Source organism: Manacus vitellinus, unplaced genomic scaffold (assembly GCF_001715985.3).
Source record: "Manacus vitellinus isolate BGI_N305 unplaced genomic scaffold, ASM171598v3 scaffold_103_pilon, whole genome shotgun sequence".
In the NCBI taxonomy this organism is placed as follows: Eukaryota; Metazoa; Chordata; class Aves; order Passeriformes; family Pipridae; genus Manacus; species Manacus vitellinus.
Window position 1 is genome coordinate 190793 of NW_021938814.1, and position 26207 is coordinate 216999.

At 51.4% G+C, this 26207-nt stretch overlaps 2 protein-coding genes across 2 annotated transcripts in view; one reads left to right on the forward strand and one right to left on the reverse strand.

Moving 5' to 3' along the window:
* Positions 1 to 7553, reverse strand: part of MAP4K5 (mitogen-activated protein kinase kinase kinase kinase 5) — a 54412-nt gene extending 46859 nt beyond the window's left edge. The window contains exon 1 of the mRNA XM_029963580.1: positions 7510 to 7553. The gene's annotated coding sequence lies outside the window, so the exon portion shown is untranslated. The remainder of the gene's footprint in view (positions 1 to 7509) is intronic.
* Positions 7554 to 13521: 5968 nt separating this feature from the next.
* ATL1 (atlastin GTPase 1) overlaps positions 13522 to 26207 on the forward strand; it is a 32568-nt gene continuing 19882 nt past the window's right edge. Inside the window, exons 1-3 of the mRNA XM_029963608.1 lie at positions 13522 to 13615; positions 16665 to 16865; positions 20066 to 20137. Of these exons, the coding sequence (XP_029819468.1) occupies positions 13522 to 13615; positions 16665 to 16865; positions 20066 to 20137 (367 nt within the window). The remainder of the gene's footprint in view (positions 13616 to 16664; positions 16866 to 20065; positions 20138 to 26207) is intronic.

Genomic DNA, 26207 nt, shown 5'->3' on the forward strand with positions numbered 1-26207 from the left:
CTTTGGAGCAAAACATTCAGCTCTTCTTACTCTCCCTCTGTTGCACAAAATGTCAGATTTTTTCCTGCCTGTTCCCAATGTACTGAGCAGTGTCTGCTCAAACTCTTATCTTAGTGTTATTCAGTCTCAAAAGTGAGCAATTCTGAGAGATCTGTGATGTTAAATCCACCAGATCCATAATTCAACTGACTCTTGACACAGCAGAGAGGAATGTGCCATCCTGGCTCCTGTTCCCTGACTCAGAGATAAGATGTTGAACCTTCCCCTAAAGCTCCTCCACTTCCCTGATGTTTCTGCCCAGAGAAGCTGTGGCTGCCTCATCCCTTGAAGTGTCCAAGGCCAGGTTGGACAGGGCTTGGAGCAACCTGGGATAGTGGAAGGTGTCCCTTCCCATGGCAGGGGGTGGAACTGGATGATCTTCCAAGCCCTTTCCAACCCAAACCATTTTATGATTCTATATAAGCAACTACCCTCTTGAATCCCTTTCCTTAGGATTTCACAGGGGCAGGATGGAAACACCACCCATAAAGCAGATTGACCCCTGAGCTCCAATCCCAAATGAAGGAGAAGCCTGAAAGCCATTCCTTTGCTCACCCTCCCATGTGCTCTTTCACCAAAAAGCTCCAGAGACAGGGTCAAGCTGCAGCTTCTCAGCAGTGTTTTCCATCCATCCATCATGGAAAAAGGTCAGTTGTAGCTCTTGCAGCAGCTGAGGAGGTCTTTGTGGACACAATCCACTGTGCTGGATAAAATGAATTACTCTAACACTTGGGTGAAGGAATTTAAAGAGCTGAAGAGCAGAACAGAAATCTCTCTGTACCAAACTCAGAAACTTTTGTCAAAACCATCTAGGAAGGAAGAGTTTATCCAGCCTCTGGATGCAATTTTTTTACTGGACATCCAGCACTCAGAAACACCAAAATTGCCATAAACCACAAATCAAAGGCTGCTGCATCCATCAAACCCTGCTGAGCGCTCTAATTGCTAGGAATCCTTAAAAAAAATCAGGAAAGAGCTATTCCAACTTGTTTAAAAAATTTAAAATGCAAAATTCTAACACATGACAAAGTGTGAGGAAGTCACAGAATCCCAGTATGGTTTGCATTGGAAAGGACTTTAAGGATCGTGTCATTCCACCCCCTGCCATGGACAGGGACACCTTCCACTAGCCCAGGTTGCTCCAACCTGGCCTTGGACACTTCCAGGGATCCAGGGGCAGCCACAGGTTCTTGGGGTAACCTGTGCCAGGGCCTCACCACCCTCCCAGCCAAAAATTTATTCCTGATCTCCAGTCTAACCCTGTCAGTGTGAAGCTATCCCCCCTCATCCTGTCACTCCACGTCCTTGTGAAAAGTCCTGTCAGTCTCAAACCCGTGGATCAGGGCTGTCCTGAGCTGAAGAACAACTTCAGGAATACGGAGATTTACCCGTTTTGCATCATTCTGAACTGGAAGCACCTTGGGTTGATGCTGCCTCTCCTCATCATTCCCAGCTGTATCCAAGCAGCCAGGTGCCAAACACAACCGAAGGTGGCAGGGAAGGTTGTTTTTCCAGCTGGAGCGTGGCCGGACAGTTGCCGGTGTCAGCGGAACGCGCTGCCAAACCCCGGCACGGCCTCGCTGACAGGAAGAGCTGCTCCCTCTGACAGGGATGATCCCTGTGCTCCTACCACGCTCCTCTGCTGACAGAACTGGGACTGGCTCAGACACCTCATCCCATAAATCCTGGAGGCTTTCAAGGTTATCCAGAAATGCTGGTAATGAGAATGACCACTGCATCTTCCGGACACAGAGGTGAAGTAGGTCCCGGTGTCCTGATCTTTGTTCTTCCTTCCCGGAGATCTCCTCTGCTGTTGGGGGGTGGGGGTGGTCTGTGTTTCAAAGGGGAGGGATGAACTGCACTATTCACTTTCTTCTCAAGTTGAAAAGAAATCAGACCTTATTTTTGAGATTTTGGAGACTACCTGCTCTTCAAAGTAAGACAGGGAGAAATGGGGATAAACACTACTCTCACCACACAATTTACCATTAACAGAAAACATGGAATCCCAGAACGGCTTGGGTTGGAAGGGATCTTAAAGCCCAGCTCATTCCACTCCCTGCCAGGGGCAGGGACACCTTCCACTAGCCCAGGTTGCTCCAAGCCCCATCCAACCTGGCCTTGGACACTTCCAGGGATGGGGCAGCCACAGCTTCTCTGGGTAACCTGTGCCAGGGCCTCCCCACCCTCCCAGCTGAGAATTCCTTCCCAACATCTAACCTAACTTTCCCCTTTTCAGTTTGAACCCATTACCCCTTCCTGATAAAGAGGGACATGAATGACGGGGGTAACATTTAAAGCCAAACTGCTTTGAACATTCCATGACAAAGACCAAACACTTAACAAGAAGAAGTTACAAATATCCCAAATGGCAAACCAAGGGTTTCGCATTCCACTCCTGAATATCCTAACAGAGACTTGTCAATAATCCACTGAGCATCTTAGTTCTCAAAATACAAATCCTACTGACTTAATCCTAAAAGACAAGCCTGTCATTTCCCAGGAGAGGAACCCCACAGGAACTAGAAGAAACTCGACAGCGCTGGTTCCATGCCATCCCAAACACCCTCCTCATGGAAAAAAAAGAGTACACACAGTTCAGGCATGGCAGCCTGAAGGCTTTGATGTGCAGAGGAAGAGTGGAATCCCCCAATATGACAGATGCTTTATGGTCATTTATATGTGGCAGCAACTCATATTCACCAGGGACAGAAGTGCTGAGTCAGGGCTGGCTAATCCAGTTGGTTGGCAGCTGCCAAAACAGATTTGTAGAAAGTTGAGAATATGTGATTAAAAACTGTCTCAGCCATAACTACTCTGGTATCAAAAAACCCTTAATACTCCACTCTTAACCCATTGATTTTTAGTAAAATGCTTTAACTGATAACTTTCCTGATCTGTGAATTTAGAATGACATTTTCTAAATATCAAATACAGGCTCTAAACAGCCTTTGGCTGCATCAGGAACTATACTCCAGAGCTCTGAGAATAAGGCAGTGACCACACAAGCAGAGCCAAAACCTGACTCAAACTGAACACAGCCCCACTTTTATGGCAACCTTAGGAAAAAAAAAAAAAACAAACAATAAAATAAAATAAGTGGGTTTTGTTGTTTTAAATTGCATTTGAGCAGAAGAGTCTGTGTGTGCCACAATCCAATTTCACTGCTCACTATTTCTCTGCAGCAGTGATCAGTGGCAAACCAGTGCAGGTTTCTTCTAAGTTAATGCCTTTATCTAGTGCAGGAGATTAAAAAATAATAATAACAATCTCAACACAAGAGAGACTGAGCAGGTGACTCAAGAAGGAATGAAATTTCCACGATGCTCGATAAAAACCCGCCTGGTGTTTACGGGCAGGTTCTGCCATTAATTTGGTACATTCCTCGTCCCCTGTGCTTCCTTTTAAAGAAAGCTACTGCTCACAATGCTGCCTGGAAAACCCAAAACAAGCCAGCTTTGGAATGGTTGCACAAGGTCATGTTTGATCTCCCTGGGAGGACAGACATCCAGCTATTCATCCCGCGGGAGCGGCGTGCGGAGGGTGCTGGGCTGAGCACATCCATGAGCTCCCAGCTCAGCTGCCAAACAAGAGCCTCCTTCCACAAGGCACTTCCATCAACCACCCTTTTGTTCCCCTTCTGCAAAACCAAGGATTAGTTAAAAAACTCCCTTTGGGGCACTTGCATGAAAAACCACGAAAAGCCAAGCCCTGTGAATGGTTTGAGTTGGAAGGGACCTTAAATCCCATCTTATTCCAACCCCTTGCCATGGGCAGGGACACCTTCCACTAGACCTGGTCACTCCAAGCCCTATGCAACCTGGCCTTGGACATTTTCCTAAATCTCTCCACCAAAGCTATTCAGAGTCATTCAAAAATACAAAAAGCCTACGAAGGAAATCTCAGTAAGGATCAGCTCCAGCAAATTATCCCCCTAACACAGCTCTTATTTTCCAGCTCCCTTCAGGACACCGACTTCCACAGCTACACAAAAACTCCACGTTCTGATGCAACCAAATTCCAACAGCTAACCAAAACAGGCCAGTCTTATGCTATTCCAAGTGCTTCCAGAAAACATCGTGGACTGCAGACACCCGTGTTTACACAGCTCCTGATGTGACCCTGTTATCAAACCAGCCTGGCACAAATTAAGACCACAAAGCCCTACTGAAAAGCTGCAGGTTCACTGACAGGTCACGCTGGTGTGAAAACCCATCCAGGGAAACATCCAACCACACCGTGGGAGTTTACCTGGGATGGGATCTGACCAGCCACTTCCTAGTGCTGGAGATTAAATTCCATTTACAGTTTCTAGCCTCTTGTCTAATTTTCTGCTCCAAGACACCCATCAGCTGGATGTTTCTGTATTAACCACACACACACACACACACACACACACACAGAGCATCTATTTCAGCATGAAACAGATGCCTGAGCAAATTTCATGCCATTTTTAAATACTGGTTTGGGATTTTCATGTTTATGACTAAGGTGGGCAAACAGAAAAGCCAGATTAAATTTGAGAGAGTGGGGACAAAAATACACTGTCAGCATATTATCAAGTTCTAGTGAGTTCCTAATCTTCCTTATCAGAACCTCTTTCCAAAGCCAGTAATTTAAGAGAGCTTGGTATGATGCTTTGAGAGGTAAATTATTCCAATGGATCATAATTGGCTTAATAATAATATCCTCTATTAAAAAGGAAAAAAGCTTTCCCACCACAGATAACTAACACATTAGGATTGTAATGGAAATCACTTCCAAGACTGCTAGACCCAAACTTGGATCTATTTACACATGCTGTGAATAGACGAGTTCATTTACAGATGGTTTCTCCCCCAGCCTGAAATGCATTTTGGGGAAAAAAAAAAAGATAAATATTAAAACAACATCAACAATCCAGCACTTACCAGCAATCCTACAATCAACCATTGTGTGCCTTGTGACAGACAAGAGAAATAAAACCCACAAACACCAAGAAAACACAGCTCACTTTTAAGCTTTCATGGCAGTAATGAAAAGCAAAGTGGGCAGGAAAATTTTAGAAAAGCCTTAAATATTCTTCTGTAACTTAATAGTGAAGAGAAATATTTGCTTAACCTCCGCCTTCACCATCCAAAAAAGAGCCAGTTACTCTAAAAGCTACCAAATGCCCCAAGAAGAATTTGAAGCATGAACCACCACCACCAGAAAGCATCTGGGGAAGAGGCAGATGTCCCACAGTCAGAGGCTGCCCGGCTTAGACATCCCAAAAACAACTGTGCTGGAGACACTGGTGACTCATTATTAGCAAAGGAGCAGAGAAACCACTTGAAGAAGTGAGGGGAAAATTCCATGTTAATTTAAGAGCACTCTCTAGCAAACCTTCCCCGAGCTCTGCAACATAAAAACAGTTGGGCAGTCACTAATAAATGCATTTTGTAAACACTGCTGACAGCACTCAGCGAGCACAAGATGTGCCATCTGCACTGAGACTTACCAGGGACTAAGGAAAATAAAAGTACAGTGTTTACACGTTTAAGTCCTTTCAAGAAAAAAAAAAGGTTTACCTTACTTTTAAAAATTATCATAACATCAGCGACTTTAAAAAATAAGTTTGCTGTGCATATTTGTCATCAGAGGCAGTGCCATCTGATTCAGTATTCCCTTGATACAGTTCCTCCCTGTTGCAGGGCTTTACAAAAACAAAGAGCAAACCAATGACCTAGAAACAAATGTGGCCTCTCAAACTACTTTAAACTCATTAACTTTATACTTCTTTCAGGCTCATAACAACGTCTAAAACGACTGCCAAAACCCTGGATTTAAACTTGCCAGGCTGCACTAGGAGAAGTTTTGGGTTTATTCCTTATCTGAAACCGTTTCAGGAGTAAAAGGCACATTTTTCATAACCCAAAGAATGGAAGGGAGGGGGGGAAGAGGGTTGTGGGGTGGTTTTTTTTGTTGTTTAAAGGGGATATGTTTACATGGCACAGAGCAGAGCCATGAATTCAAACCAGCTCCGGAACCGGAAGCTGGATGACATGTCAGCACAGCTCTCCACTAATTACCAGGATAATGAGAAGCAGAATATTTCTTTTTCCACGAAGAGATGACACAAAAAAAATACTTCCCTGCAACACAACTAGTTATTTCTTGTCGTGCTGCCTGGTTGTTTCTTGTCATGCTGCCCTGTACTACGCAGGCACACACAAACAAAGCAGCTCAAGGTATGCTGAGTTCCAGGTTTATGACAGCTGAATTGTTCTTTTTAAAGGATTTAGGGCTGGAATTCCTCGGGAAAGAAGCTGAGTGATCTGTGCACAGCACCGTAGGAGGGAAAAAAAAAAGTAAAAGAGGAAGGTAAATATGCACCGTGAAAACTTTTAAAAATAACTCCCCGAGGTCATAAGTAACCATTTCAAAGGGGTGGTGGGAACAGGATCCATCTATAAAACTTCAATTTGAACATTAGCAAAGAGCCCTCCCCCAGCACGAGCAATTACCGCTGCCTTTCATGTGGCACAGGAACACACCTTTCCTTGCACGCTTGGCTGTGTCAGGTCTATTTTAAACACACTCAACAGCACTACAAAGGAAAACATCACACAGCCTCCCTTCCCATGCAGCTGAACGTGCAGGCTGCCAAAGGCAGGCTGGAAGATTCAAGGCTTTCTTTAAAAGCCACCCAGCCCTAAAAGCTGCCGAGCATCTGCGATGCGTGAGGAACGTCCCTGATGGATGGGGAAGGTCCCTGATGGATGGGGAAGGTCCCTGATGGATAGGGAAGGTCCCTGATGGATGGGGAAGGAGCTCGTGTGAGAGCAACACACCGGTCCTACCCCTCCTGTACCCCATAACTGTGGGTCTGGCAACACAGATTCACGGAGTCCCAGAATGGTTTGGGTTGGAAGGGACCTCAAAGATCACCCAGTTCCACCCCCCTGTCGTGGACAGGGACACCTTTCACATGTACCATTTCAAGAGCATCTACTTGACGTGCTGCACTAACTCTACCTCGTGCTGGAACTCCGTTCCAGCTTCTGAAGAGCTTTAATCTGCTTCTGCCTTTCACGGGCTATTATTAACCTCGGGGATAAACTTGCACCCTTTTAATCAGGTGCTTTAGCAGGATGCGTTCTGGAAAACAGGTACGGGCAGCAGATATCCTCTACCTCCTCCGGCAGTAACGTGGAAAGGATCACCTGCGACATTCACCAAGTCAAGCCTCGAGCGCAAATCACAGAATCCCAGGATGGTTTGCGCTGGAAGGGACCTTAAGGATCATGGCATTCCACCCCCGGCCACGGGCAGGGACACCTTCCACTAGCACAGGGCGCTCCAAGCCCCGTCCAGTCTGGCCTTGGACACTTCCAGGGATGGGGCAGCCGCGGCTTCTCCGGGAACCTTGATTGCCCTCGCTTCCAATCCTTTTAAGACAACCGGGAAGCCCCCGGCGCGTTGCCAGAGGGCGGGCCCCCCGCCGCTACTTGTACACGTCGCCGTAGTTGGCCGCTCCCGAACCCGCTGGTGATCGCTCGTTACGTCCGTGTTGCGGGTTCCGCCTCAGGATGTCCCGCTCGCCCAGGCGCCCGGCTCCATGTTCAGCGCCGCGTCCTCCGGATTGCTCTTACCCGGCCCATGGCTCCTGCCGGCGGGGGGGGTCAGGGCGGGGCCCGGGCCGGCCGGCCGAGACAAAGGCGGGCGGGTGGCCCGCGCCCTCCGCGGCTCCCGGGGCTCCCCGGGGCCAAGGCAGGGAAGGGCCCCCGGCCCCCCGGGGGGGGCGGGGCGGGGGGGGGGGCGGAGGAGCGGGGCGGGGACGGGCTCGGCGGGGCGGTTGGGGGCGTCGGGGCCGGGCGGTGCGGCTGCGGCCGTCCGCGGGGCGGCCAGGCCGGAGCCGGCTCCTACTGCGAGCCGCAGCCTTTGTTCCCGCCGGAGAGGGGGGGAGGGAGGGAGGGAAGGATGGGAGGAGCAGAGCGGCCGCCTCCTTTCTGCTTTTCCCTTCCTGCCTTTTCCTTTCTTCCTTTCGCGTTCTCTTCCGCGGCCGAGCCGCGCCGGGTTTCGCTCGGGTCGGACGGGGCCGGCCGGCAGCGCCGCCGCAGCGCCCCGCGCGGCCACGGCGGCCCGCTCCCCTCCCTCCCTTCCTTCCCTTTCCTGCCCTTCCCTGCCCTTTCCCCTCCCGCCCGGGCCCGCGGGAGGCGGGACGCTGCCGGGGGGCTGTTACGGGCGGCTTGCTCCCCCCCCTCCCGCGGCCCCGGTGCCGCCGCCACGTCCGGAGCCCGTGGAGCGGTGACAGGATGGTTTGAGTTGGAAGGGGTCGTATAAAGATCATCCGCCTCCAACGCCCCTGCCATGGGCAGGGACACTTTCCACCATTCCCAGGTGGTTCCAAGCTCCGTCCAGCCTGGCTTTGGACACTTCCAGGCATCCGGGGGCAGCCACAGCTTCTCTGGCCAAACTGTGCCAGGGCCTCACCGCCCTCACAGCCAACAATTCCTTCCTAATATACATCCTAAATCTCTCCTTTTCCAGCTTAAAGCCATTCCCCTTTGTCCTGTCCCTCTATCCCTTGTCTCAAGTCCCTCTTGGAGCCCCTTTAGGCCCTGGAAGGGGCTCTCAGCTCTCCCCGGAGCCTTCCCTTCTCCAGGTGAACACCCCCAGCTCTCCCAGCCTGGCTCCGGAGCAGAGGGGCTCCAGCCCTCAGAGCATCTCCGTGGCCTCCTCTGACCCTGCTCCAACAGGTCTTTATTGTGGAGGGACAAGTGTGGGGGCAGGCACGGCCTTTAGCCTGTGCCCCTTGATTTGATGCAGGAGGAAAGCCCCCAGCTCGCCTACGCCACCTATATATTATATATGTATTTATATCCACATGTGTGTTTCTACAAACACAAGGCTGAGCTTTCCATCTTTCACACCAGAGCTGTTCCTTTGTGTACATCCTGGTCGGGATTATCACAGCTGCCGTGGCAAAACTGAGCAGAGCTCCGGGGGCTGGGATGCTCCCAGAGAGGCTCTGAGGTGCAAGAGGAAGATGCAGGACTGCTCTGGATTGCAGCCTTGCAGCCACACCACGTAATCCTTCTCGTGGGCTGATCAGGCACCCAGGGCATTTAGCTCTGTGGGCAGCCAGTGCAATGAGAGTCACACCAGAATTACCTCAGACCTGTTGGGACTTGCCTCCTTGGGCTCCCAAAGCCAAAAAAGCTTCTGTGAAACTGCGAAGTGGAAGGCATTCTGTAGCTGCCCTTCCCTCTTTGGAGGACAATTATTTGCGGCGAAGCGGCCGAAATTCTGAGCAAAACCCACCTATGGTCTCTCAGGAAACCCAGAGGTGGGGATATGGAGCAGAGGAATGCTGGAATTCGCAGTAGCAGTCCCTGCACGTAAAATCATTAAGGCCTTAAAGGAGGTGTGATTTCCTAGGCGTAAAAACTACCACGTTCTCAGCGCAGGAAATACGTCTGCAGAAGTTAGGTAAGAAAAAAAAAATCAAATGGATGCCAGATGTATGAGTCTCTTTGGTGCTCAAGATGGTTATTTAAGAAGAGTTTCTGTGTTTTTGGCAGCCACACAAGCCCACACTGGTCCAATATAGTCTAATGACAATGTAGCTGGGCATTGATCCTCAGTTTAAAATGGAGTCTGGGTTTTAACCCCAAATTGGGATTTGTTTATGGGCTCGTTTGAAACTGTGTGTGTCGGGAGCAGGCTCCAAAATGTAACCTGCCCTGCTCCCCAGAGACAGGGGAGCTCAGGGCTGCTCTTAAAGAGGTTCCCATTTAATTTCCCTTTGTGCTCTGAAAGCTTTCTACATCCTGTATGTTCTCTCCAACATAAATACCTAAGTTTTCCTGAACCCCCAACAAACAAGAAACTATTTACCCTTTAGGGAGCTGTATTTCCTCAAGTGATTTTTAACAAAACAATTACCTCTCCCCTCATAAATCAGCTTCCTGTGCTCCTGATATGGAGCTGTTTGCGTCCTTTTTCTTTTCCTTTCCTCAGCTGAGGGTTCAGACGCTGCTTTTTACTCTATTGATTTGCTGCTCTTGACAAGCCATCGGGTGACAGCACAGGAAAAAGGACATTTCATTTTCCAGTTGCAGATGGTGCATTAAGACTTGGCCTCCTACAACATCTCACAGATCTGAGGGCTGGAATTTAATGTCTAAGCTCCCGTATTTTGTCCTTGCTGGGTTAAGTTTCATTTTCCACCTGGAGGTGTTGCTTCTCATCCCATATTGCCAGAGGTGAAGAGTGGGCTCTCAGAGCCCATCTTGTGTTCTGAGCTCCAGTCCACCTTTCCCAGCTGAGTCTCAGTCCCTGCTGGAAGCACTACTGGGAAGTGTACGTGGATAAAACCAGCCCTGGGACTGTATTACTGCTGCAATTTCTTGATTAGAAAAAAAACGAGGAAAATGGAGAAAATGTCCCCAAGTTGCACCAAGGGAGGTTTAGGTTGGATATTAGGGAAAATGTCTTCATGGAAAGGGTGGTCAGACGTTGGAACAGGCTGCCCACGGCAGTGTTGGAATCACCATTCCTGAAGGGATCTAATAAAACCGTGTGGATGTGGCACTTGGGGACATGGGCTAGTGGTGGCCTTGGCAGTGCTGGGTTAAGGGTTGGCCTCGATCTTAGAGGGCTTTTCCAGCCTAATGATTTAATTAATGATTGTAATGAGTTGTGCAAAGCTCACAGGGCAAGACATGGCCGGACTCTGCTGCCAGGCGTGTTCTCCTGAACAAACACCGATTCCTGCTCCATATTTTCCGCCCTAGACCACGTCGCTTTTCTGGTCAAGCGTGTTTCGGAATGTGCTTTTATGCAGCATCTTTCTGTCTGAATGGGTCCCAGCCTTAAAAGGAATGTTAAGTGGTTTTACATAAGGCATTACGTAGGATTAGAGAATGTGAGCTGTTTGTATTGTAGTCTTAGGAGGAAGAACAGCCAAGGTTATTTTAACGAGACACTGACCGAGATTCATCTGGTAACGGGAGATGCAGGAATTTCTAACTGAACAATGTTCATGAAGGTGGTTTTAAAAGCAGCAAAATGTGGATGCATTTTCATTGGCAAATGAGAAACACTGAGGTATGAAATGGCAGCATGAGGAAAAGATACTTCAGCCCCTAGTTTTTGTAAATATCTTTAATTTCACGTGGTCTAACAGTGTCACGCGGAAGGTATTCAAAAACTGCTGCAGCATCTTCCCTATGATTTGAGATGTATTTTTTTCCTAAGTTTGTGGTTTGGGTTTTTCAGGCTAGTTTTCCTCCCCAGTGGAACACACACTGTTGCTACACCCTGTCTTGCCACAAGTGAAGGGCCTGCCCTGGAGCCATTCCCAAATCTCTGCAGGCACCTTTCCACTCCTGAGTCCAGTTCTTCTTGGCATCACTTGGGCAGCTTTCAGTGCTGTTAATGCTGCTTTACCTGCCTGCTGAGCTCTGCTACTGGGATCTAGAATAAGAGGGATAGGAAAGGCTTTGGGGGGTCCCAAATGGCCTCTCGCTGCTGGAATGGCCCTGTGGGGACAGTTGGGGTGGCAGCTGCTGTGGGCACAAGATGACAAGTACCAAAATGCCTGGAAAAATCTAAAGAGCAGAAAGAGGGAGTGGTCTTGGCAAGATGGATGGAGAGAACACAGCCAAGGGAACAGCTTCAGGCAGGAGAAGGAGGCCTGTTAGACGCTTCTTATGTCCAGCCTGGGAATTCACTTGGGAAAGTCCAACATAGACTGAGGATCTCTCCAGTGGTTGTGCTGAGATGCTCTGGGAAGAGAGAAGCCTTTTCAGGCTGTCAGGAGCCTTGTCTCCCTTGCAGGAGCAGGAGAATTAAGTGAGGCACAGCTCAGAGCCTTGTGCAGGGATTTGTTTTTCACGGAAGGAAGAGGAGCACTGTGGCTATACATTATTTTTGTGTCACCCTGTTTACGTAGATGTATCTCAGGAGACTTTGCAGCTGATTGTGCTGTTTGCATTCAAAGGAAGGAAACCAGCTGGATGCCCTTCCCTCCCATGTGCACGTGCAGGAGGGCAGAGGTGAAGCCCAGCAGCTCCACCAACAGCAACAGCTCAGCACGAGGATGCAGGAAAATGTGGCCATTCCACTAAAAACAGCACCAACAAGGGGCATTCAGAGCACTGCCTGGAAACCAGGCTGCTTCCCACGTTTCCAGGTGCACAAACCTGGCTGGAACATATTGCAAGTATCTTGCTGAATCATCCAGGCAGGTGGATTCGGTTGGCCCTGCCAAGGGGAGCTGGAAGCCTTTTCCTGGCCGAGGTGTATCTTCAAGGGGAAATCCTAGAAACAAACTTGGCACGCCCAGGGTTTGGCTTGGACTCACTAAAGCCACGTTGCAAAAAAGAAAAGAGGCTGGTGAGGAAGGATGTTTTCAATGTAATGTCCATCTGCCTGTCGGTGCAGGAAAGAACAAATGGAAAACAGCGTCGGAAATAGATGGGAAGTTGGGCTTAGGAGACATCTTACTGACCTCTGAAATGAAAATCATGAGTTGGAAGGGACCCACAAGGATCATCCAGTCCCACTCCTGGCCCTGCCCAGGGCACCCCAACAATCCCACCCTGTCCCTGAGAGCGTTGTCCAAACCCTCCTGGAGCTCTGGCAGCCTTGGGGCCGTGCCCACTGCCCTGGGGAGCCTGGGCAGTGCCAACCACTCTCTGGGGAATGAGCCTTTTCCTAATAAAGATAAATAAGAGGACCACAGATTGTGCAAAGGCAGCCCCTGATGTAAAACCAGGCCTGTGGGCTTGGTTTGATTGAAATTTTGTGCTGATGGCTCTGTATCTCCATATTTTTTTTTTTATTCTTAAGTAGCTCCTTCAGTTTCCAGAGCATCTTCCAGAAGGCAGGGCCTTCCCAGTGACTGATTAAGCAAGTAATTTAATTAACTGCTGGAATTCTGTCTCCTCCACAGTGAAATACCTCTGTTGCAGCCCTAGTGTGCAATCCTGTTTACAGAAGCAGCAAGCATAATTCCTTTGGCTGCAAAGCCCCTGTAAATGTAGGCGGCCATAGCACAACTTGAGGTGAGAAATGGGAACAGCAGGAATAGCAGGATTTCCTAAGCAACAAAGATCTGCTTCACTTAAAATATTTCAGTAAGGGGAAAAAAAAAACAAAAAACAAAAAAACAACAGAAAGATGTTAGGGAGGCTTTAGCTCCAGGAGCGGGGAAAAAGCTGTTTTGGTATTTCCTAGGAATTGTGGCCTCTTAACCCAAGAATAAGGGTGCAGAAATTAAAAACAGCAATGACAAATGGGCAATTTCTCTCTACTGGGGAGACATCCCCTTGCAGTGCTCCACACAGACTCCTTTGACTTTCCCATGCAGTTAAGAAGAAGCAGTGAAGGAGCGAAGGCTGAGAAGGCAGAAGGGATAACAAAAACTGCGGGGAGGAAGCGAACAATTCCAGGATCCTCGGATAACCACAGATCTGTCACCTGGAGGGGCTCAGGCAACGCCTTGTCGGTGTCATGGCGAGGAAAACCCGTGTGGATGGCACCGTTTCCCTCAGCAGCAAGTCCGTGGTGGCACCTGAGCAAGAGCAGAGCCTTTGGCACCTCTTACGTAAGTGTTGCACAACGAGGGGCCGGGGACATGAAAAGCAACTCTAAGAGCCGCCTGGGTAAGTGGGACAGTCGAATCAAGGTAAATTATGAAACGGCTCCTGCCACTGCTACACATGAGGGACTAAATTCCAGGTTTTCTCCTCATTCTGGGGCCTTCCCAGTGCTGTATCTCCCGTCGCACGGATCGGGAACCGCCTGCTCCGCTCTGCCTCTCCGTGGTGTTTTCTCTTTTTGCCTTGATTTAGCGTCATTTCTCCTCAAGAAATCCTTCCATTCTGTGCCCATTCAGCACATCTGCTGTGGAATCAGCTCTTCGTGATCCGGCAGCTCGGGCAGCAAGAAAGGAAAGATGCTTCCTGGGAAGGGCTGTTTGCAACTGGGAAAATAAAGGGAGGAGGAATTGGTGGAGCAGAGGGATGGATGAAAATGAACAAATGCTGAGTCACCCTCGGGAAACAAAATCATCTGCAAATGCCCCAACTTGGGATCATAAGAAATAATGCAGGAAAAGGCCTTGGGAGTTCATGGAGACAATCCCTCTCGAACAGCACAGGATCAAACCTCTCCACTCCTCTTTCATTGGGACACCACGTGCCATAATGGCAAGAGAAAAGGAGAAAATGCCAGTAAATGGGGCAGTACAAGCTCAACCTTAGCAGCAATTCTCAAAGGGAATGAGGAAAACAGGACCTGAGCCCATCTTAGTTTAATTAGACTTTCAAATTAACAGATTTCCTTTTCCATCCTCCTTTTTTTTCCCCCCTCTCCATTTCCCAGCTGCTTTTCTTCCCATCTCCTCTTTCAACCCATCTGAACCCCTCTGAGTGTCCAGCAGAAGAAATATCCCCTCAGAACACCAATTTCTTCTCTGCTACACTGAAGCAGCAACAGGGATGTGCAATTTTGGGGATTATTTACAAAAATTCTAATGGGGCTTCTGCAAGGCTGAGCTCCTCGTGGTCACAGTGCCCAGCAGGATCCAGCTCCCTGCCCCACGTGAGCCAGCACTTCAGCGAGCCAAAATGAGCCAAAATTATGTGTTTCATCCTGATGCTGTAAACACAGGGAAGAAGCCAACCGGGAAGGCAGTCACAGACTACTGGAGAAGGCACTTAGGAATTAGGTATCAGCATATCAATGGGAGCACAACAACACATGGCTTTGGCAGGGATCAGCTGCCTGGAACAGCAAATTGGTTCGTTTTTGAATGTTTTTCCCGCTGTCAAAGATGAAGAGCGGATCCTGCCGGCTCCTGTGATTCCAGCAAAGCTGGATGGCCACCGGCTTTCCCCGACTGCTGCAGGCCAGAGTCCAGAAATGAAAAGCATTCTCCCAAAATCTGCTCTTGCAGATACAGTCTGGGGCTCAGTTCCCTCTGGTGACCACCACATTTCCAGTTTAATGGGTTGTTCCTTGAGCACTGTGCTGTGCATCTTCCAAAGGGCAGCACTGGGATGTGGCTTCAGAGACAGGTCGACTCCAGCAGCTTGTTGGAATCACAAGTGTGGGCAAACCCTGGGTGAGGATGAGCGTGGTCCACATGGAGAGGGTGGGAATGAGCAAACTCCCTGTGGCTGGCATTGCCCAGAAAGCCAAACACACCCTGGGCTACATCCCCAGTGGTGTGGGAGGGGATTATTCCCCTCTACTCTGCTCTTGTGAGAGAACCCACCTGGAGTTCTGTGTCCAGCTCTGGGGCTCCCAACATAATGAGGATGTGGAGCTGCTGGAGCGAGTCCAGAGGAGGCCACAGAAATGCTCTGAGGCCTGGAGCCCCTCGGCTCTGGAGCCACACTGGGAGAGCTGGAGGTGTTTAGCCTGGAGAAGTAAAGGCACTGGGGAGACTTTAGAACCCCTTCCAGTGCCTAAAGGGGCTCCAGGAGAGCTGGAGAGGGACTTGGGACAAGGGCCTGGAGTGCCAAGATGAGGGGGAAAGGCTTTCCACTGCCAGAAGGCGGGGTTAGGTGGGATATTGGGAAGGAATTCCTGGCTGTGAGGGTGGGCAGGCCCTGGCACAGGTTGCCCAGAGAAGCTGTGGCTGCCCCATCCCTGGAAGTGTATCTCAGGCCAGGCTGGGAGGGGTTTGAAGCAACCTGGTGGGCACCCCCATGATCCCAGTGCCCTGGCAGGTGTGGGAGCATCCTGTCTGTGCTGGGTCCCCCATCCACAGACCTCTGTGGGTGGGTGCCCAGTACCCCAAACAAGCCTGGTTCCCCAGACAGGGATGCCTCCAGCATCTGGGTGCCCGTGGGGGTGCCCAGTCACCCCCAGGTGTGGATGCTCCCCGTAATCCCAGTGCCCTGGCAAGGGTGACCTGGATGTGGGAGCATCCTGTCTGTGCTGGGTCCCCCATCCACGGAGCCCTGTGGGTGAGTGCCCAGTACCTCAAACAAGCCTGGTTCCCCAGACAGGGATGCCTCCAGCACCTGGGTGCCCACGGGGGTGCCCAGTCCTCCCTGAGGTGTGGATGCCTCCAGGTGTGGATGCTCCCCATGATCCCAGTGCCCTAGCAGGGGGGACCTGGATGTGGGTGCATCCTGTCTGTGCTGAGGCCCCCATCCATCTCCCCTGTGAGTGGGTGCCCACGGGGGTGCCTAGTCCTCCCTGAGGTGTGGATTCCTCACATGTAGGTGCCCCCATAATCCCAGTGCCCTCCTGCCAGGAGTGACCTGGATGTGGGACCATCCTGCCTGTGCTGAGTCCCTCACCCATGGCCCCCTACGGATGGGTACCCTTGAGAGTGTGCCCAGTGCCCCCAAGGTGTCAACGCCCCCCGGGTGTGAATGACCCCACGATCCCAGTGCCCTGCTGCCAGAAGTGACCTGGATTTGGGACCCTCCTGTCCGTGCCGGAGCCCCCCCATCCATCACCTCCGCCGCGGGTGGGTGGGTGCCCAGGGGGGTGCGGCGGGGACCCCGCTGTGTGTGTGTGTGTCTGTGTGTGTCTGTGTCTGTGTGTGTCTATGTGTCTGTGTGTGTCTGTGTGTGTGTGTGTCTGTGTGTGTCTGTGTCTCTGTGTGTGTCTGTGTCTCTGTGTGTGCCCCCCAGAGCGCGTGCCGCCGCTGCCCGGGGGCCGTGGCCGGGCCGTTGCGGCGGGCGGGGATGAGTGCTGGCTCCCGCCGGCTCCCCAGCGCCCCCGCCGCCGCCGCAGCCCCGGCCAGACGCAGCGCGGTCGAGAGGCGACGACACGGCAGCCTCCTCCCGCAGCCGCCGCCTGGCGCCGCAACCGCCGGACAGGAGCAGCTGGAGGTAGGAGGCGATGTGTCGGTCGTGTGGGCAGCTGGTGGCGGACAAGCCGGGCCTTGCGGCGGGTCGGCGGCCCCGCGCGCTGGGCGGGGCTGACCGGGGGGTCACCGCGCGGGCGGGGGGCTAGGCCGGGCCGGAGGCGGGGATTCGGCCCGGGGCGGGATCCCTCATGATGGGGCACACGGAGAATCGGGGCAGTCCTCCTTCTCCTGCGCGGCGGGGGGTCCAGCCCGTCCCGCCCGCGGGCCGCAGGCGGCTAAGGGATGCGGGTAACGGGGGCATGCGCGGATAGGGGGTGGCCCCGCCGTTCCGCATGGCCTTACTGCTGGGGCGCGGGCCGGGGGGGTGTCCCCGGCTCCGGGCTTAGTCACGGCCCCGCGCCACCGCGCGGCAGATCCCCGGGGAGACCCCGCCGGCTGCCCCGGCTCTCCTCAGCCTGCCCGGACACCCCTCGCCCTGTCCCTGGTGTCCCCTCGGTCCCGGAGGGGAGATGTCACCTCAGCCACCACCCCACGTCACCCGGGAGCAGGAATCCCCCCTACTCCCAGCCCACCTCGTCCAGGAGCAGGGATCCTGCTCACCCCACCCCATCTCACCCAGGAACAGGGAATCCCGCTCACCCCCATCCTGCCCCATCCAAGGGGCAGGATTTCCCTCACCTCCAACCCATCTCATCCAGGTGTCCCACTTACCCTCACTCCACCTCATCCAGGGGCAGGATTCCCCTCACCCCCACCCCACCTCATCCAGGAACAGGGAATCCCGCTCACTCCCATCCTACCTCATCCAGGAGCAGAGACCCCCCCTCACCCACATCCCACCTCGTCCAGGGGCAGGAATCCTGCTCACCCCACTTTCCTCAGTCAGAGCCACTGGCCTTCCCCGGCAGCTCACCCCTCCGGAGGGTTTTTCCCATTTCTGGGAGCCGTAGGGCTTTGTTGTCGTGTCACACCTTCCAGGGAAGGGGCCATTTTAAACCCATCCCCACACAACCCTCCCCGAGGCCGGGGGATTTGGGGGGCAGCATCGCCGGGGAGCCGAGCAGGGTGACGAGGGAGGAGGAAGTTCTGTGGCGTCTTCCTGCAAGGCTTCAGTTCCCTCTGGAGCCGCCTGGATCCTCCAGCGGCTGCTGCTTCCCACTGGAGCCAAAGCTGGTCCCACAGGTGGGCTGCACCCAGCGAGGGGCTCCTCCGCCTGCCACGCTGTTCCGTAGGAAATCAGGTTTTATCCAGCCATTTTCCGTTATTTGAGGCTGCTGGGGAGAGTAATTTGCCATTTCCTCCGGAGTCATATTCCGTGTGAGCTCGCTCACCGCTGCTCCAGGTATCCTGGCTCCTCAGGCGGAGCGGGGTGAGCTGAACTGTGATGTTTAGATACACAAATTACATCCTAATTTGTGTAGATGAGTGTAGGATTTCCCATGGTAATGATTAACAGTTCAGAGACAAGCTCCAGGAAATGCTGGGATAACGGAGTGTGTGATCCGAGCCAGCGGAGCGGGCAGGGGGGCTTTTTTTGGGAGGGAGAGGGGTGGAAAATTAGCAAAGCTCATTTGATCGGTGCCGTGTTTGACTGTGACTTAACGAGGGTCGTCAGATCCTCGGGTAGACCGGAGGGAAAACTTGCCAGGGAATGTGCTGCCGTTCTCAGCTTTGTCTCACAGAGCGTGTGACAGACGTGTCAGCCCCGCGCGCGTTGGGAATTGCACACACGTCCACGCGCTGGTGCTTTCCCTTCAGGTCCCGATGGCAGGAGAAGGGAATGCAAATGATGCCGGAAGGGATGTAAGCGTGGAAAACATCGTCTTGGGAAGTACAGCCTTGGTCCAGCAAGGCAATTGGGCACATCCCTCAGCCTGTGCTGCTGAGCCCCACTCCAGTGAAATGTGATGTGTCACTGAGTTGGTGAACTCTCCCCTTAGATTCTCTACAAGAATCTGGAAGCATCCACGGATCCAAGCTGGATCTCTGTGGGATCAGCTGCCTTCCCCACAGCTCAGAGTCATACCCTACATCCCACAGACGTTTACCTGTTCCTAGAGGATTTTCTGGCGCTTTGCCGGGCTGGTTGACACTGCAAGTAAGAAATTAAGAGAGCAAAATGCCTCTATTTTTTACGAGGGGAAAAAAACCCAAACAAACTCCACCTCTAATAGATTTATTTATTCTATTTATACAACAAAACCTCATTGCCCTGAACGCTGTGTTTACATCCAGTGACTGCAGCATTGTCCGGTGACATCAGTCCATGGGGTGATTATTCCTCTGCTTCATTTTTCAGCTGGCGAAGGAGGAGGCTCAGGCTTTTCCTGAAGCTGAGGAGGAAAGGAGAAAGTCCTTGCTTTGTTCTAAAAATGGGCTTATGGGTCATTAAAAAAATTAGCGCTATTTTGAAACGGATCAAACTTTGTCCCAGTTACTCAGGCCTGGAAACAGGCAGCTGCTTGGTGCAACCCCTCCTTTGTTTCATGAAAATAACTGAGCTTTTTTAAAAGCTCACAGAGCAGGTTGGGGTGAGCGAGTGGGGGGTGTTGCCCCCGGTCAAAGCTGGCTCGCTGTCACATCCCTGGGAGCTCATGTGGTGGGGTGTGATGCACCCAGAGCAGGATTTAGCCTCGGGCTAAAGGTCAGCATAAGGCTATGCCTCATTTAAGGCTCTTCCTGAACGTTGCTAAGTGGTGCCCAGACCTCACAACTGCTGCCAGTTGAATGGTTGAGGCAGCTGAAGATGATAAAAAAATCACTGTGAGTAGGGGACCCTGCTTTTCCCAAAATAAGGAATGTTGGTTGAAATCCTGCTTGGCATGGTGAAGTCCAGCCAGCTCAGGGAGGGTTTGTAGTGGATTACACTGATTTTCTTTCCTGAAATTGTTTGTGCTTGGCAGTTGCTGATGCTCAACAGCCTGCTCCCCCCAATCCAGTAAAACCATTAGAGATCCCCTCTCCCAGTTGCTCCTTTAAACAGCACAGACTGGAACAAATTGTGTGAAATCTCATGTTCCCCGTCGTGGCCCGTGTTGCAATTGGAATGACCCACCCATCAAGAATTCAGTTGTAAAACCATAAAAGGGATTTCAGAGGTTATAGATACTTCGTGGTGGGGGTTTTCAAGCTGGCTAGGAGATTTATGAGAGCTCCTAACGGGAGCCAGGAAAGGCCAGGAACTGTTTTGAGGAGAAGGGGCTTGTTTCCAGCACAGGCCAGGCCGAGATCATCCCTGCCACACACTTGGACTGCACAGCAATGGGTTAAACTGGGAAGAAAAGGATGATTTTGGTAGGTTGTTTTTCCTTTCTGTTTGTTATTTGATTTCTGACCTTTTATGGTGGATTTTCAGATTCCACTTCCTGGCGTTTCTTTGTGAGTCCGAGTGCTGGGAACCTGACAAGTGAAAGCTGAGATGTTTCAGACAGAGGGGCCTTTACACAAAAAGCCAGAAATATTCACAGCTAAATGTCTGGCTTGTAAATGAGGGGGAAAAAATGAAGTGCTGGGACTTGAAAGAAGAGACAAGACAACGTTACAACATAAATATGATCATAGAATCATGTGGAATGGTTTGGGTTGGAAGGGGCCTCTAAATGTCATCTCGTTCCAACCCCCCTGCCATAGGAAGGGACACCTCCCACTAGCCCAGGTTGCTCCAAAGCCCCATCCAACCTGGCCTGGAACACTTCCAGGGATCCAGAGGCAGCCACAGTTTCTCTGGGCAACCTGTGCCAGGGCCTCCCCACCCTCCCAGCCAGGAATTCCTTCCCAATATCCCATCTAACCCTGGAGTTGGTTGTGTCTTGCTGCATTTTCCCTGCTAAGCCCATGGATGAGAAGCAGCACATGGAAATATTGTTTAGGGCCTGAGTGATATTCAGGGGCAGAGGGATTTATATTAACTCCCCTGGATCACTGACTGGAACCTTCTCCAGAGGGAGAAGGAGTCTGGGATGGGCTCTGGGAGGCATGAGGTGGATCATTTCTGGAAGTCACTTCAATCCAGAGAGACCCCCAGTTCCCTTGTTCCTGCCAGAAATGTTCCCCCTTGCCATCAGCTGAAGGAAAATGGAATGTTACAGAAGGAAAGGAACTGAACGTGAATTTCCCAAATGAGGTGGAGGCTCTGGAGAAGGGGCTGAACTCTGCCAAGCCCACAAAGTATATATCAAGTATTTAAAGCTCTCTATATACATAAATGTTTTCTCCAGACCGTAATTGCTTTTAATGCTGTATCCTAGGATTTTGTGGCATGTTTACCAAACTTTAATTTCCAGGCAATTTTAGCAACAAAAGGGTAAAAATAATTTCGCGTCAGAAATTACTAAATCCAGCACTGGTGGTGGAGATGAAGGGAGGCTGTTGCTGACAAACAGAGCAGATGAAGGAGCATGCAGAAAATGTGTGCTAGGGGTGAAGCAGGAGTTTTGGAGGTGTATTCCTGGAAGTGTTCCTGGTCAGGTTGGACAGGTCTTAGAGCAGCCTGGTCTAGTGGAAGGTGTCTCTGCCCATGGCAGGGGGTTGGAACGAGCTGGTCTCTAATTTGCTTCACTCCCAAGGTGGCTGTGTTCTTGTGTCTCTAAAGCTTGCTAATAAGGAGCTCAGCCTGGGAATTCCACAGCAGTAGGAATTGCTGTTGCTTCAGAGCCAGCTGAGCACTGGAGCTGCAAGTGAGTGGTAGTAGGTGTTGTCATTAAAAAGCTTCACGTTGGACTTTGGCATTTGAGGTGTTGTAACAGACAGATTTGGTGGCTGGTGATCATCCAAGCTCTTGTTTCTGTCAGCGTTCACGCCGGGAAGGTCCCAAACCACTCATGTTATCAGCAGGATCATTCGTCTCCTTGTTCCCTCTGCCAGAGGGAGAAGGGGCTGAGCTGGCCACGCTGGAGCAGAGGTGCTGCCAGCTGGGTGACTCAGGGCTGGCAGGAAGGAGGAGCACTCCACGTCCTGCCACTGCTCCAAAAAAAGCAGGGGGTGAGTATGAAGCCTGGCAGCAGCAGCCACTCCGTTCAGCTCCTACTCCAACAATCCTGGGGCGCAGAGGAGCGGGATGCTCACCAGGAGAACGTGGGAGTGCAGGTTGGATTGGGCAGGGGTGTTAGTTCTGCTGTGCTGTTGGGGTGTGGGAGTTTGCCCTGACTTTGGAGAGGACAGTTTGGGATCTCAAAGGGAGCCTGCCAAGTGTGGCCTCTGACAATCACAGAATCAGTTATGTTGGAAAAGACCTCTGAGATCGTGGAGTCCAGCCTGTGACCGGTCACCACCTTGTCAACTAGACCATGGCACTAAGTGCCACATCCAGCCTTTCCTTGAATACCTCCAAGGACAGCAACTCCAGCACCTCCCTGGGCAGCCCATTCCAGTTTACCTGCCATTCTTGATTATTGAAGGACAGGGCTCATTTTTTCCAGGACAGTTTTCTTCACCTGTTTATCAGCAGTGCCCTGCAGCTCCCTGGGTGCAGATCTTTATCCCGGGCTCTGTCACTGACCCATCATTTCCACAGGTTCCTGGCAGAGCTGGAATTACATCTGTACTTCCAGTCTGGGAAGGTGCAATTGATTTCCAAATAGGGCACAAAAAGGTCTGGCTCTGCCTTCCCATTCCCTGCTGCATTTCCCAGACCACCAGCCCCTGATGTAAGGGGACAGCAGGAGTCCTGATGGAGGTGAATGTGTCACTTCAGGTGGCTCTGGTTAGTGAATGGGCAACACCTGGGGCTTTCCCTGCTCGATCTGGGATCCTCTGAATCCATGGGGCTGAAAAAATCCCAGCAGAGGTGTGAGCAGGGTGGAGGGAGGGTTGTGTGGCCAGCAGTGACCTGGATGCAGGAGTTGCATGGAGAGAGACTATTTACAATGGCCTGGAGTGCCAGGCCAGGGGGGAATGGCTTTACACTGAGAGAGGGCAGGGTTGGGTGGAATACTGGGGAAAAATTCTTCCCTGTGAGGGTGGTGAGGCCCTGGCAGAGGTTGCCCAGAGAAGCTGTGGCTGCCCCATCCCTGGAAGTGTCCAAGGCCAGGTTGGACAGGGCTTGGAGCAACCTGGTCTAGTGGAAGGTGTCCCTGCCCATGTCAGGGGGGGCTGGACCAAAGTGAGTTTTAAGATCCCTTCCAACCCAAACCATTCCAGAATTCCATGATATGAAAAGGGGTGGTGATATAGAAAGCAGGTGTGTGTGTGGTGAAAACCAACTTGGGAGCCTTTCTGTCCTGCTGGCCTGGAACCCTTGGGGAGCACAGTTGGGCAGGACTGCAGAGCACGGATGGGTGTGAGAGAGGGCTTTGCCCAGCCATGGTTCCTGCTCCATCCTCTCAAAGACAGTCTCCCAGGAGCACCTCAGTCTAGACACCTCATGGCAGCCCCGTGCTGAGGGAATTTGCCAACTCATAGCCAGGCCAGGCTCGGTGCCTCGGGATGCAGCCCTGCCCTGCGTGCATCCTTTGTGCAGGATCGACACAGGTCGTTGCTGAACAACACCCCCTCTGCCCTGGCAGTGTGTGTGAGCTGCTTCCATGCTTTATTTCCCATTTTCCCCTCGTTAGCTGGATGAGAAGCAGATCTCTGCGCCAGCCTGTCTGGGAGAGGAGGAGAGGATTCCTGGTGCATGCTCAGAGCGCTGCCGCCTCTCCCGGCCTCCCCAGAGCCCTGCTGATCATCACTGCCTGTCATGTGGCACATGAATTCAGCATGAATAGAGGGAGCAGAACTCATGTCCCAGCGGCAGCCACGCTGAATGTGATCAGTGCAAGGGGGACAACAGCTTGGAGAGGGATGTGTGGCTTTGCCAGAGCCGTTGTGGAGGGCAGATAAGCTTCCTGGAAGCTGAAGCTCTCTGGAGAGGGATGGGGGCTGACTGTAAGCTCTGTTCAGGGCTTGGCTCGTGGTGTGCTTGGTGGCACTGTGATATGTGAGTGGTGTAAAAGGCAGCTGCAGAAGGGACCCACAGGGATATCACTGCTGATCAAACTAATCCCTGGAGAGCTGCTGATAAGCAGCCTGACACAGTCGATACAGGGATACTCTATTCCAAGGAAATAACAACAAGTTAAAGATTCCCATCAAGCCTCTATTTTCTCCCCTTGGTGTATTGTGTTTTTCAGTGTGGTAACTTGGTTTGAATACCCTCAGAATACAGCACTGCACGACATCTGTGTGCTTGTGTGGGTGACATCTGAGCTGGGGTTGTTCAGCTGGAGAAGAGAAGGCTCCAGGGAGACCTCACTGTGGCCTTCCAGTGCTGAGAGGTGGCTTATTGAAAGGAGGGAGGGCGACTTTTTCATGGGCAGATAGTGGTAGGATAAGGGGGAATGGGTTTAAGCTAAAAGGGGAGAGATTAGTTTGGATATTAGGAAGGAATTCCTGGCTGTGAGGGTGGTGAAGCCCTGGCACAGGTTGCCCAGAGAAGCTGTGGCTGCCCCTGGATCCCTGGGTGTGTCCAAGGCCAGGTTGGATGGGGCTTGGAGCAACCTGGGCTAGTGGGAGGTGTCCCTGCCCATGGCAGGGGGTGGAATGAGCTGGGCTTTAATGTTCCTTCCAACCCAAACCACTCCAGGATTCCATGATTTCAGCAGGGGGATCAGAGCCCAGGCTGCCCACCCTGCTTTCCACAGGCAGTGCTGAGGTGATGAGACTCCTGGGATCCAAGGAAGCACGAGAGCAGGGCTGGCAAGTTGGCTTTCTCAGGCTCTGGTCTGGCAGGCTGTGTTTGCACAGATGATGGGACATGGCTGCCTTTCATCCTCTGGGATGAAATGTATTTATTGTGCAGGCTCATTTCAGGACAAGGCTGATTTATTAGTGGCTCTCTGGGAAGCAGTCAGCACTTCTGTGTCCTGTTCTTCCATAGCTGAGGAAAAACAGGCTTCAGCAAGCATTCACCAAAGGTTGCATAATTAGTGGCATGGAATTTACCTGATTTATTCTCCTCTAGGAGCTTAAATACATTAGACACGTCTGTCAGTCTGCACACAGGTACAATGTGAAATACGCCGCTTTAATTTAATTAATTTTAGCCAAAAGTCAGTCCTAGACCAGTTGGAGAATGTTAATTTTTTTTTTTTTAATGCTGTCTGACAGTACAAATGCAAATGCAAATTCTGCTCTCCTTCCCCTTTCCCGCTTGGAATCGCCATATGGAAAAGAAGAACGTGGCTTCCACCCCTGCTTCGGAGCCATGGCAATGAGCTGTTATGAAATGGGGAAAAGGAACTGTGTCCTGACAATTTCTGAATGAGCAGCTGGAGAATTGACGTAATCGCAAGGCGCCAGGAGAGGGCCGGGAGAAAGGAGGAGTCATCCCAGAAAACGAGTGAAAACAAAACTGTGTTTAGGAAAGCTGAGCCCCCCCTTCCTCTCCTTTTTGGCTGGGTGGTGTTTTGCCACTGCCAGGTACAACTTCCTTCGAAGCAAATAACTCATTTCTGGCCAGAAAAGACCAGTTCAGGTAACTGATTTCCAGTAACGTGCAGCCATCTTATAAAATTAATCCCTGGCTCTCCAGTGGGGCAGATGATCTAATAAGCAGAGCATGGAAGTTTCATCACATGGAAGTAAATATGAAAATAATTATGAAAAAGGTGAAGTTCTGTCTGCCAGTGGCACCCATGAAAGAAGCAGAGACAACAGGGATGAAATTAGTTCAGAGACCTGCTTGATGTGATCTGTCTCTCCTGATGTCTCCAGTGAGCTGGGAAATCAATATATCCTGCTCATAATACCTTGTGTTTTGCCCCTGTGTTGTGCAAACAGTCTGATTTTCCTGGTGTTCAGGTGATGGAATTAAGGACATTAAGGCTGCTTTGGGGTGTTAGCTGTGCCTGGAGACATTCTCCCCAAACCTGCCAATATCTCCTTGAAAAAATTATTCTCCTTCAGATTCTGATGTTTTGAAAGGACAGAACGATCTCTGCTCATCTGCACTGGTTGTTGCTCTTCCCAGCAGCTGAACTGGAGGGAGGGGAAAACCTGGGAGATCCCATCCAGGCACCAGGGGCTGGAATCTGGCACCAGCTGTCCCTCTGGAAGCAGGAGGGCAGGGACTCTCCTCAGTCCTCTGTGCTGGTGCATCTCTGTCAGACAGTGGAGGGTGGGATTTGCTTTCAGTTTATCTTTGTGAGAGCAGCACCACGTGCTTAGAAAATATGTGAAACATTTTTAGGGTGTAACTTCCTCCTGCCTGTCTTGCTCCTTTTTAAAAAAACACAGCTTTTCTTTCACCTTTAAGAGTTTTAAATCATGGAATCATGGAATAACAGAATGGTTTGGGTTGAAAGGGACATTAAAGCTCATCCAGTTCCACCTCCTGCCATGGGCAGGGACACCTCCCACTATCCCAGGTTGCTCCAAGCCCCATCCA